The following is a 13522-nucleotide window of genomic DNA, read 5'->3' as shown; positions in this document are numbered from 1 at the left end:
ACCTTGTAGAATAGGGAAGTTTTATCCTCCAATAACCTCCAAGCTTGTTTGGCCAAGAGGGAGTCATTGTGTAGGGCTAAATCACGAAAACCCATACCCCCTTCCTTTTTGACTTTTTTCATTTCATCCCATTTTAGCCAATGAACCTTTCTCTTCTCCCCTTGTTGTCCCCACCAAAACTTCCTGACCATCACCTCAATTTCATTGCACAACCCCAAAGGTAGTTTGAAGCAACCCATTGCATACGTAGGTATGGCTTGGATGACTGCCTTAATAAGCACCTCCCTTCCGGCTTGGGAAAGGAGTTTTCCTTCCCATCCTTGCAGCTTCCTCCACACTCTCTCCTTGATATAATTAAAACTTGCTTTTTTTCCCCTTCTAGTCAAAGATGGCAGCCCCAAGTATTTTTCATAGTGATGGATTTCACGGACTCCTAGAATGCCTTTGATGATTTGGCGGCTTGCTTCTGTAACTGCTTTGCTGAAGAATAAAGCTGTTTTCTCTCTGTTTAATTTTTGGCCAGAGACTTCTTCATACGCTGATAGCAACTCCAAAACTTTACTGCATTCTTCAGAATTGGCCCTACAAAAGAGAAGGCTATCATCTGCAAAAAATAAGTGGGTTAGTTTGGGTCCTCTTTTGCACAAATTGAATCCGTGGATGTCACCATTATTTGCTACTTTATTTATCAGGCCATGAAGGCCCTCAGTGCAAAGGAGGAAGAGAAAAGGAGAGAGAGGATCTCCTTGTCTAAGCCCTCTTGAGGGGTGAATCATACCCTTTGGTTCTCCGTTTACAAGTATAGAGTAGGTGACTGATCGCACACACACCATAATAAGCCCAATCCACCTTTCTGAAAATCCCATTTTCCTCATCACATTTTCTAAGAACACCCACTCAACATTTTCTAAAAAGTGTGCATAATTGCTTTTATACATATGCATGACGGGTTCAATGAAATTAGTTTCAGACTCAACATTTGATTGTTCAAATCCACACTAAATTAAAAATAAAATAAAATAAATAGAATTTCAAAGTTACCGTTGAATTGATAACTTCAAAAGAAATAATATTAATAATAGGGTAATGACAATCACACATTTCTTATTACACTACACTTACTGTACACACAAAATTACATGGACTAAAATTGTTTAAAATAAAATACAAGTTTAGTAAAAATTGTGAAATCATTTTTAATTGAAATCATCTTTTAATAAAATGATTTCAAAAAAAAGTATGTGCAATAGAATTTTTCATTAACAATTACAAACTTCAAAGTGGGTTTTGAATAAAATGCCACCTCACCAATTATGAAAAATTGTGAAATAAAAAAGGGTTTTTTTTTTTTTTTTTTTTTGAGAGGAAAATAAAAAAAGGTTTGAGTGATGTGTAGAATACTAATAATTGATGCATTTTATATGACTTGCGATCTGATATCCATGAGATCTTCCTTCACCTCATCATCTCTAGTCCACCTATGATATCACTCCACGTGGATTTTTAATAAATATTAGGTTCAATAATATTATTAAAAAAATCCACGTGGAGTGATATCATAGATGGACTAGAGGATATCAGATAAGCTTAGTCTTCATCTGTTACAGTCAAGAATTACCGTTAGTCCGTTACTTCCATTCCTCTGTGTCTCACTCTCTCTGTCTCTGTCTCTGTCTCTCTTGACTCTTGAGTCTCCAATGGCATTGTGTGCACCTACTCACAACCTATCTCTTAGCTCAGTCAAAAGCCATGCAAGAAGTAGAAGAGGCTATGGGACTGGGATGGTTGCAATGGCAGCTTCATACGAGTACGAGGAGGGACAGTTAGAGAGCCCCAAGTGGGTTGGTCAGACCCCACTCTCTCGTCTTGTTCGAACTATCATTTCCTTCAAGCCCCTCTACTCTCTGCTCAAGCTCGGGGCTAGAAATGTCCTCATCAGGTCTCTCTCTCTCTCTCTCTCTCTCTCTCTCTCACACACACACACACACACTCAGAGTCGCATACACTTATTTTCTTGGGTTTTGGAAGTGATTTTGGGATGTGGGTGAAACAGTACAGCTGAGAAGAAGAACATTCCATGGAGGGAAATGACAAAGGAGATTCTAGAATCAGATGTATATAAGGAGTTGGAGCGCGTTCAGAACCCTTCACTTGTATACCCAGATTGTAATTCTCTATTTCATCAATGCCCAATTTCTTTTCCGTTTTGCATTTATCAGTTTTTCTTTCCTGTTAAATTAAATTATATGATTAAATTTTCTATTTATTAATTTTGGGTTCAAACCTATCTTCACCTTACCCTCATTTAAAAAAAAAAAAAAAAAAAAAAAAAAAACCCACGTGTTGAACCTTACCCTCTCTTATGGAGACTTGAACCCAACTCCACACCTCACAAGCACTTATTCAGTGGAGTGACCACTGTACTAAATAATGCAGGGTGAACCTTACTTAATAAGGACAGTTTAGGCCTACATGTAAATGGGGAGTGTTAGATTAAATTATTAAATTCGACATTTCCTAATAGTGTAAACTTTTGGAATAATAGTTATCATCTTATTAATTATTATTATCATCAGTGTCGTTGTTAATGTAAGGGAGTGGGCGATGAAGGAGCTATCACTTGCTAGTCATCTTTATTCTAATTCAACCAGTTAATTATGAAGTGACTGCTTACATTCTAAAAATATCTAAAGTGACCGTTTATTGTACAGATTACCTGAATTCTTTTCATGCATATGATGAGGGCAACCTTTCATGGCTGGTAAAATTTTGAACTTTATTCTGAGCTTGTTTATATGTTTGTACTTCTCTATTTGACAATTGGAAAACATTCACTTGTATTTTTGTATGTTTTGGATTAGTTCTGTTTGCTCTGAAGGATGAGGTTTAGTGGACCCAAATTAGTACCTAATCAGTTCAGTATAATGTTCTAAACTCTTTAATATTGCAGAAAACAGTTTCATCCACCTAACATGGGTACTAGAAGCCTTGCCTGGTTTTGTACTTTGATGCGCTTATACGCACATCACACTTAGAATTTTCGGGAATACTCAATTGAATCTTTTGACTTATGTCCAAGAGGGTGGGTTCATAGAATTGACTTTTTTTTGGTAGTAACAAATCAATAGAATCCTAAAATTACTCTACAGCCTTATAGTAATTATGAGGATAGGAGAGAGATGAAATGAATGAATGAAAAGGAAAAGAGAGAATCACATATATAATAATATATACTTATGCTGATGCTCTATGTTTTCACTTTTCAGAGTTTGTTGGTTGGGCTTGTCAACATGTTTGCATACGGCCAAATATGTGTCCCTTAGATATGTTCATGTAAAAAAGCTTCAATTCTCTTTCAAGGGACAAATGGGGTCTATTTTAGCTTGGTGTCTCCTGCTTTTATAGTGAATCACATACAGTATTTCTGTTTAAGATTGGTGGGATTTTCCACTGAATTACATGTTTTATTATTATTATTATTTTTTCATATAATGCCATTTCACAGGTTTGATTAGAAATTCAAAATTATTGTCCCCACATGAACGATGCTTATTAACTTACCATTTGCTTATGTTCTGTCAAAATGATTAAGTTCTTGTTAGTGACAATATGTACCTACCTTTACTATTACACTGAGACCCTCTTGCTGCTAATATAATTTTTATAAAGGAAATTATGTAAATGAAGTTGTATAATGAGCTATTATCAGTTTGAAAAATAAGATAGTTCAAATACAGGATAATCCTTAAAAACATTGCTCATCTATTGGCAGGCTGCGGCAGAAGCAGAGGCTGCAACAATGTCAATGGCAAGACGAGCAATACCTGATGCTTCTTCCTTAGATGAAGCTAATGAAATAATACGTGGAAATTGGCTTCAAGCAATTGAGCAGCATCATCTGCAGTACTCCGGAAATTCCACGATCAGGGACATCTTAGATGTTGGATGCTCAGTTGGTGTCAGCACAGGCTATCTTGCTGACAACTTTCCATCAGCTAAAGTCACAGTGAGTACAATTTTCAATCTGGAAGTGATATTTCAATTAACTATAATATTGAAATTTGTAATAATTTATATGTCACTATTGAGCTTAAGTTATGTCTTGATACATTTGCTGCAGGGTCTAGATTTGTCACCTTACTTTCTTGCTGTAGCTCAATTTAAGGAAAAGAAAAGATCCCCAAGAAAGAATCCAATAATCTGGATTCATGCAAAAGGGGAGGACACGGGCTTGTTGTCCAACTCCTTTGACCTTGTTTCCATGGCTTATGTGGTATGCGTTGTTGTCTACCTAGTATCTGTCTTGAGTTTTCAACAATTCTGCTTAGTTTTTATTGGTGAAATATGAATATCCTGTTTTTGTAGTTAACAAGAATTGTAGAACTTAAAGCACTGTTGGTGTAATCTAAAAAGTCATATATGCCTTTTTAGATTTGAGAGAGGGATGATAGCAAACAAAAAGGCTAGGTTAGACTTGTTAGGAGAGTCGTACTATTGAAACCCATGTAAGATTCAGAACCACATTGAACGTAGTTCTAGTGTTGTGTCAATTTAAATGATAGCCTTTTCTCTTATATTCTTAAACGTGCTAAATGGAAGCATTCAGTAAAGGTAACTCATTCCTATCCAATACAAAAAAGTAGACATCTAGAACAAATTACAATATGTAGCTATTTTCCGGTTCTTGCTCAGTTTGTTACCAGTTATTGACCTAAATTATGTCCATATGCATGTCTTTATATGAGAGAGAGACAGAGAGTAATGGATGTGAAGTACAATAGTTGTAAGACTCTAGCACAATTCTTAAAGACATATTTTAGGAGACCTAAACCATAGGATTATGTAATTGTTGATGGTTCATGTGAAACTGAACCCTGAGGGTTCCATACCTTTCTTATGATTTGCAAATTTTTAAAAGTGATATAAAAGGTAAAGCAATTGCTCTACATCAAGGTCTTGGGAATCTTTTATACCTGGGATGCCCCCTATAATGATAGAGGGTGACTCTTCCATGTACAAAAGGGGGCTTGCATTGAATAATCTTAGGTTCTGGAGGAAAACTTGCTTAGAACTTCTTTGGCAAAGGTGGACCTTTATGAGTGCTGAGATTGGCCTCTGCAGTTCTGGAGGAAAACTTACTTAGTCTACTTCTCATTTGTATATTTTTATTTTGTTTCATTACAAATCGCAATAAACTTTTGTAAGATAACAAGTAGTAAAGCCTTACAATTGAACTTGAGTCTTGGATATAGATATTCTTGAGCTTTGTGTAGTTCTGACAGACAACTCTAAATTTATATTACCAAAAATACATTCTGATGTGCTGAAGAATCTATGTCCAACGTCCTGAAAGAATTGCAACGGATGCTCCCCATGAGATGGATTACCAGAAAAATCATTTCAGAATGTACAATAATCACCCATTTAACTGAGGGAATGCTCCTATCTAGTTTACAGGACGTAAAATCTTGGGTACTTGAAAATTTCCTTGAAAAAAAAATAAAGAAAGTGCTCTAAAAATCTGTTTGACTTGCTTTCTGTAAAGCTCCTCATCATAAGAAATATTTGCAGATACATATGCTTCTGACTCCCTAATTTCTATGCAGCTTCATGAATGTCCTGAAAATGCAATAGTCAATTTAGTGAAGGAAGCATTCCGTCTCCTTCGACCAGGAGGCACAGTTGCCTTGACGGATAATTCAGTAAATTTTCATATCATAAATCCTTAATTCTTAATAATATGTTCTACTGCTATAACATCACTCATTTTAGTTTTGCTCTCTGTGCAGCCAAAGTCAAAGATCCTTCAGGTATGATCTCAATTCTTCTAATATGATTCTGTTTCTATTACGGCAGTTTAGTATAGTAAATCTTTGCATAACAAACTTAATTTAAGAATACAAAATTTTATATTTCTTTCTACAATATTTTCTATTAGAAAGGAAAGTAATCGAAACACAGGAGTTTACTCAATCTTTAACTGGAAGATTTTGAATAGTTATTTGGAATCTTGAGACTAAAAAGTGTTGAAAAAATTGCCAAAAAATTTTGGAAGCTCAAAACATTATGAAAGTTTACTTGAACCTCAGCATACCATAGAAACTGGCATACTTTGGTGGCATTGATTAATTTTAAGTTCATCAATAATCTTAGGGTCTATGTCTTATGGTTTTTCATCTATTGTAGGAATTGTCTCCAGTTCTGTTCACTTTGTTGAAGAGCACTGAACCATTCCTAGATGAATACTACCTGACTGATCTGGAAGCAACATTGAGAGAAGCTGGATTTGTTAATGTACACACAGTTCTCACTGACCCAAGACACAGGACAGTGACTGCAACAGTGCCTCATTAACCCATCACATTTAGCTCCAATTGAGAATCTATTGGCTCCAAGTCTAAGGGCCACAGCTTAACTGCATAAATATACAAGTTTGACATCATGGAACATATGTGCCTTGAACCTATTTCTGAGGGTTATTCATTTAACATTTTGTTTGTTCCTTGAGTCCCTATTGTTAAATGTACTTCACAGAATGTCAAGTGAGTTTTCTTGCTTGTTTAGTTGGCATCAGATTGCTTTGTTAGCTCTTTATTTTATGTTTGTAAATTGAGAACTCTACTGAAAACTCTCTCAAGGATACATATTTTTTACGCATCAAGTTTGTTTCTTGAGCTGTATTTGGGTATTACCTAGTTGGACAGAACTTGAGGCGTGTTGTAACTTTTTTTTTTTTTTTTTTTTTTTTTTGGGAGAAAGTGATGCGTGTTGTAACTTGTAAGCAAATTTATTGGACTTTGGAACATAATTTTAGTTGAAACGCATTTGATATTTTTCTGGTGTGATGATGTTCATTTTCGTACCGCTTTCAATAGTTAATGGGCACGTGTAGCAACGAAAATAACATTTTTTACATGGAAAGAAAATTCATTCTCAGTTACATCATATTGAAAATAACTAATGAAAAAGCAATAAATGTTGTATTTGGATACTGCTTATTTGTTGAAAATTGAAAATTTATTACTGAAAATAATGTAGCAAAATAATTTTTAAAAGTGTGAATAGTACTATGGACCTAAATTTACCTAAAAATCTGTGTTTTGCTAATTTTTGTGGATCTATGAATATAATCTATGGGATCCACTAAAAAAATGCAGACGCACGAATTGGACAAAACGCCCAGTCCAAACGCACGCAAAATTGACGCGTTTTCCTTATTATTTTTCATTTTGTTCTTCATAATTCTGAGTGAAAAATAGAACTTTTTCCCCTCTACAAAATCAATTTTAATTTCTAATATTTATATTTTGTAAAATTTTTTTTAGAAAACTCTTAATTAAATCAATACCCTTATTTTAAATGTCCAAGAAGAGTCAGATTATACAATATTTGTGTATATGATGTATATAAAATGGATAGAAATTTGGCTCATAATATGTTTGAAACTATTTTTTTCCAATCTATTATATAGCAAAATATTAAAACTATTATTTTTAAATAGGTCACATCATTCATTAAAGAAGTTATGTTACTAAATTTATATATAAATGGTCTCTTCAACTACCACATATTAAACCCCAAGAGATTAGTTTAGTAATTCATATTTCGTAGTATCTCATGATGTTCATAGGATTTGGATTCAAAACCTCTTTGCTAGCATCTTGGAGCCACCCTTAAAGGATTTCTCCTTATAAAAACTTAGTGTATGTGGTAGAAGGAGACTGTATATACATAACAGATACTCGAAAATGTTTGGATACTCTCATTTGTCAAAAAAAAAAAAAATTTGTATCATACTAGTAGATTGGAATGGAATAAGATAACTCCAAATATGAACCAAACTTTTTTCATATAAAAAATGTATGTATAAAATACCCCAAAAGTTGAGGTTTTACTTTTGGGTCTATATGGAGATGGAGATACTCCACCAGACATTGCAAATGTTGTAGTTTTGATTTAACTATGCTTTAATAAAATTTCAATCCTGTTTTCTCTCTCTTCCCCCCCCCCCCCCCCAAAAAAAAAAAAAAAAAAAAAAAAACCCGAGTTAGCTAACAATTTTTTTAGAAGAAAAAATTTAGAAGTTAGCTAACCTAACTCATCCAAAAGACCTTCATCAATTTGCTTAAAAAAAAAAAAAAAGAAAAAGAAAAAAACTTTTGGTTTTGCATCTATTTCTTCCAATCCATCTATTCCATTAATCCAACAACCAAATCATAACTATTCCAGTGGATATTCCCCTATAATCAAAAGCTTTCTTTTCCTTGAAAATCAAGCAAACCTTTATCGTTTTTTTTTTTTCTTAATAAAAATAAAGTAAACCAATCCACCAATATCCAGATATTGACTCCATCAAAGATCCAGACCGTCCCTTGCACGACTTTTATTCAATCAACAAGTCCCATGAGACACAGTCTCTGATAACAAAAAGTAATGTGATCAAACGGCTCTAAATAATCGTGGTGCAAAACACTGAGGCACTACCCCTTTCTTTGCTGCTTCGTCCTTGTAGTTGTTCTGAGAATTTGGGTGACTGAAACCGACCTTCTTCCTTCCTGTAAAACTTTCTCAAAGTTTCTAAAAAAACCAAAAGAATTTTACCAAATTACAATCTAGTCCCCCCAAAGTTCAGCTTCAGATCCCAAACCCATATTCAATTTCTCATTTCTCTCTCTCTCTCTCTCTCTCTCTCTCATGGAAAAAGAGGAGGAGAAGAAATCTAAGGGTGATGAAAGCGTGGATGTGAATGAAGAAACTGAAGCAATAGAGCTTATTCTCTTCCAAGTCCCTGAATGTTACGTCTACATAGTAAGTCAAAATCTGTGCTTTTTTTCTCTACTCTTTTTGTATTTCTCTATCTGGGTTTTATTGAAATCAATAGCATTTTTGTCGTGAAGCATTGGGTTTTCTGTTATTTGTGCTTTGATTTTGTAAATGGGTTTCCTTTAATTCAGTGTAATTTCTTTATAATTCACTGGGTTTGTTGTTCCTGTGTAGTTTTGTTAATGGGTTTCTTTGAAATCAATTGCATTGTTGCAATTCATTGACCTTTTAAAAACAATGTTTTTTTGTTAATGGTTTACATGGGAATCAATAGGATTTTTGTTTTAATTCTTGATGATTATCAATGTCACTGATCAAGATTGTGTTTTGAACTGTTTATTTTTAGTAATGTTGGGTGAAGAAGAAGTTTTAAGTTGTTAAAACAACTGTTGTGACAATGAATTTGGGATTGGTTACAAGAAATCTATGCCCTTGTGATACATGTGGTATTCTTTAGCTTTTATTTACATTGACTATTGTTTGCTAGATTAGTTATGTTTAGGTTGTTCCATGAATCAGACAGGGTTTTGGGTATTGAGTTACTTGTTAAAGATCTTAGGTTTTTAGTTATGAGATCACTACATTCACTAAGTCTGCACTTCCATAAAATTTAGAATAGATGACGCACAGAGACAAATATCTTCTTGTGTTTGAATCAAATTTGTATGTACATAACAGTTTCTTAGTTCTCTATGACACTTAAATTACTAGGAATTTCTCTTTAAGTTCTGATATGGATGACTTTGAAATATTGTTCTGTTAAGTTTATTGTTATGTTGTTTTTTCTGTTTTGTAGATTCCACCAAGGAAAAGTGCAGCTTCCTACAGGTTTTTTTCTTAACTTGTTAAAATGTGATGCCTAATATCTAAAGGATCTTTGATATATTGAAATTTCTACTGTTTTTCAGCGCTTAAAGAAGCTAAATTACTTCGTGTTATGCTTTGTCCAATTCTTACCAAAAATTGGGGATCAATGTTTATGCCTCTGATGTTCATTTTCAGGGCTGATGAGTGGGATGTCAACAAATGGGCATGGGAGGGCATGTTGAAAGTTATTAGCAAGGGAGAAGAATGCATTATCAGACTTGAAGACAAGACCACAGGTAAGATCATATTTAATTTGCTAAAGGAGCAACCTGTAAGGTTCATATACCTCAGAAATAACTATTATTTGTTCAACAATAATCTTATATATCTGAAATAGGTGAACTATATGCTCGGGCTTTTTTGAGAAATGGTGAGCCACATCCAGTGGAACCTGTAATTGATAGCAGCAGGTTGATTCTTTTTCTCACTGAAGTTAAAGCCCATCTTTGTTGGACTATAAATGTTGGACAGTGCAGCTACATTTTCTAAATGTTAATATTACTATTCAGCAACTGTAGGATGTCTAAATAATAATTCTTTCTCTGGCAGATATTTTGTTCTTCGCATAGAAGAGAACATTGGTAAGCAACTATGCCTCTTGTTTCTTTATTTTTCTTTTTTATTTTTATTGAATAGTTATACCATTTGACTATTTAGCCATTACAAAAATCGAAATGATTGTCTAAATTTCTATTTTCCATTCATAACTGAATTTTGAGTTACATACTTATTTTTTAAAATAAATAATTTAAAAAAAAAAGAATCTCAAGTTAGATTTCCCCCCCTCCCCCACCCCACCTGATGCAGTACCAACCAAAACTAATGCAACACTGTAAATTGAAGAACAGAAAATAAAATGACCAAGGAATCCGTATCTAGGCTTGCTTAGCTCCGTCACCAAGCAAGAAAGAAAAAACCTAGGAATTAGCACCTACGGTTTGGTTGGAATTCACACCATACCATTGAGAAAATTTTGTCTAAAATTTTATTAATGGAGCAAACTGTCAACTTGTTTCCATTGGAGTACAATAGTCTATTTATGTAGACTAGTAGGACTTAACCGTAATTTTAATTGACCCTGGAAAACTCAATTATTACATTACAAAAATAAACCTGACTCTGGGAAATAAAATAAAATATGAATAACCTAATTAACTAATAATACCTAAAATAAAATCCAATTGACACCTAAAATTAAACAACACTAAAAATAAAATTTTCTTTGTGCTTTTTGCATCACCACCCAAAGAAAAGAAAAGGCAACCTTTAGAGGAAAGAATAGGAGATAAAAGGAGAGGAAAAACGATAAAAAGGAGTCAAGGCTTGTCACTACAGTAAAATGATTCTTCTACCATAATCACTATGCCTACCACCACTCAGCATGAGAACCTGCCTTTACCTGATCTTGGTGTTTTTAAGAATAAACAGATTTGTTAAAGAGGCAACGCTCATTGCCTGCTACATACATGGGGCTGCTACTGTTATGTGTATAATTCCAACAATAGTTGAATATTTTTATTTTCTGTACTAATATCCTTTTAGTGTAGGGTCATAGGTTTAGGAATCAAATATTAAATTCAGTTCGATATTAGCCATTTGTGTTGATTGTATGCTTTTCGCAACTGTTAACCCTGCCTTTTAGAAAATATAATATTTTCTGTGATTTTTCTTTTTGATTAGTAAGAACTTATATAAAAATTTAAAGGGAGTGCTGTCCTCAAATATACAGGAAGTATACAAGAGAACCTTAAAAATTATGATAAGCATTTTGAAAAATCAAGAAAATCCAGAAAAGAAGATGGTAGACTGCCCAAAGCAGTCATCAGTTAATATGAAGATTGTACAAACAAAGGTTTTAACTTGTTCACTGAAATTTCCTTTCTGTTGAAAGTCCAGGTATTTCATTCAGGCCAAGTAGTCCACATAATATTAATGGGGACAACACTCGATATCAAAAAACCTTTATGGTGACCATGCATCCCTTTCAACAAAGAAGACCTTCAACTGCTCAACTACCTTTCTTTTCATCCCCTAATGAATCCCAAAGAACAGAGGAAAAAAAGAAAAAAAAGGTTAACACATGCTTGATGCTGCATGCAATGGACAATGTAATAACAAGAAACCAACTGCTTTGCCACTGTAGTTTACATATGGAATAACCATATTCTATAATAATGTTCCTTTTAATCAGGTTATCAACTATTAAAATCCTTCCCATGGTGGCTACCCGAGCCCAAAAAAAACCTTTCATGGTACTTTAGCATCCTAAGTACTCTTCCCAAGTGAAAATAATAGGCTTTAAGCCCTCTCAAATCCTCATAAAAGAACTGAACATCAAATATACTGATCTTGATGCCCATTTGAAAAATGTTTGAACCCCCTATTTTTGATGCTATATGTGCCTTTGCTCTGTACTTCATTCTTTTTTTCATGATCTTTTTTATTATGCTCCTCATTCATCTTGAGGTTATGCAGGTGGTCGTCTTCGGCATGCTTTCATTGGCTTAGGGTTTCGAGAAAGAACAGAAGCTTATGATTTCCAAGCAGCCCTGCATGATCACATGAAGTATCTTCCTATCTACTATATGCAATTTTTGCCTTTTTATCCTATGCTTTTTATCTTCAAATGTGTTTGAACTGCTGGTTTCTTAATTCATGCTGGCTTAGAAGATCAATTTCAATGAGTAAAACTGATTCATCCTAAATTGTCTTGAAGGTATCTGAACAAAAAGAAAACTGCAGAAGAGATGGAACAACATTACCAGCAGGCTTCTTCAGTAGATTACAGTTTAAAAGATGGCGAGACTCTTGTGCTCCAACTGAAGAGCAACGTGAGTGTCATTTTCATTTGACTGTTATATTGAATGAATAATGTCGAATTTTCATTATTTTGGTTGAATTTAACCCTTTTTTAATGTCAACAGAAAAGTGGTAGTTGTGTGAAGTCAAAATTTTTTGACCAGAGTTTGAACAATCCCTCAGAGGAAAAGGGTAACCGGAAAGAGTCCATAATTCCGATCAAACCACCACCTCCTCCCCCAGCACCACTTTCTCCTGCTGTTACTGTCCAGAAGTCTCCAACAAATGGGCCACCAAATTTCAATCTTGAGGGAACTTCCAAAGATGAGGCCCCAGAATCAACAAAAGAAGAGGCTAAAGAGCTAACTTCTTCTGAAAGTCACAGCCAACAGGATATAGCAGATGATGATTTTGGGGATTTTCAAGCAGCTGGGTCACATGGTCTATGATACTGATATTTTATACTTGTGCTCAAATTCTTCCCTGGTTTTAATGGTTTGGGATTTGTGATAGCTTAGGTACTTACATTTCAAAATTTCCTTTGGTCTGGTAAATATCTGGTAAATACTACACAATTTGGAGTTAGTTAGAGACTGAACTTTGATGATGCGGGTCATTTTATTTATTTGTTTCTTACAAGATCCAGTATATGGGGAATGCAAACCGCCTTACCTTTGTGTGGTGTTTAAAATTATCCTAAAGTAGACAAAATGAACTTATATCTTTAGTTACATTAACATCAGAATGAAGTTGAGTGCAGTCTGGCAATAATTAAGCCTCTTTCTTTTCCAGATATGTCTTCATCCTTCCTTTTCGACTATAACACTCCAATCCATCACTCGTAAATCGTATTCCAATGATTTACCACCAAGCTTAACTATTAGTGATGTCTGAAGGAGTTGTTCTGGCGTTGTCACTCTTGTTTTTATCTCCTTTTGTGGTCTATACGCATTTCCCAGTAAATTACTAAATTTGGTTGAATTCTAGTGGTGGTTATTTTTTATGTAGTTGCTCTTTTTTGTGAATGATCTTC

The 13522-nt window shown here is 34.2% G+C and overlaps 1 protein-coding gene across 1 annotated transcript; it reads left to right on the top strand.

Moving 5' to 3' along the window:
- Positions 1 to 1604: 1604 nt before the first annotated feature.
- Positions 1605 to 13260, top strand: LOC115955020. Its single transcript, XM_031073048.1, has 16 exons — positions 1605 to 1939; positions 2054 to 2166; positions 2712 to 2761; positions 3773 to 4006; positions 4121 to 4273; positions 5607 to 5702; positions 5790 to 5810; positions 7739 to 7750; positions 8710 to 8808; positions 9620 to 9651; positions 9826 to 9926; positions 10028 to 10100; positions 10240 to 10271; positions 12166 to 12256; positions 12407 to 12521; positions 12615 to 13260. The coding sequence occupies exons 1-16, from the start codon at positions 1698 to 1700 to the stop codon at positions 12936 to 12938; spliced, it is 1788 nt and encodes a 595-aa protein (XP_030928908.1). The 5' UTR covers positions 1605 to 1697; the 3' UTR covers positions 12939 to 13260.
- The last annotated feature ends 262 nt before the right edge of the window (positions 13261 to 13522 follow it).

The sequence above is a fragment of the Quercus lobata genome, chromosome 8, assembly GCF_001633185.2.
Source record: "Quercus lobata isolate SW786 chromosome 8, ValleyOak3.0 Primary Assembly, whole genome shotgun sequence".
Taxonomy (NCBI): domain Eukaryota; kingdom Viridiplantae; phylum Streptophyta; class Magnoliopsida; order Fagales; family Fagaceae; genus Quercus; species Quercus lobata.
The sequence above is the reverse complement of the archived record's forward strand: the minus strand, read 5'-3'. Positions and strand labels throughout refer to the sequence as shown.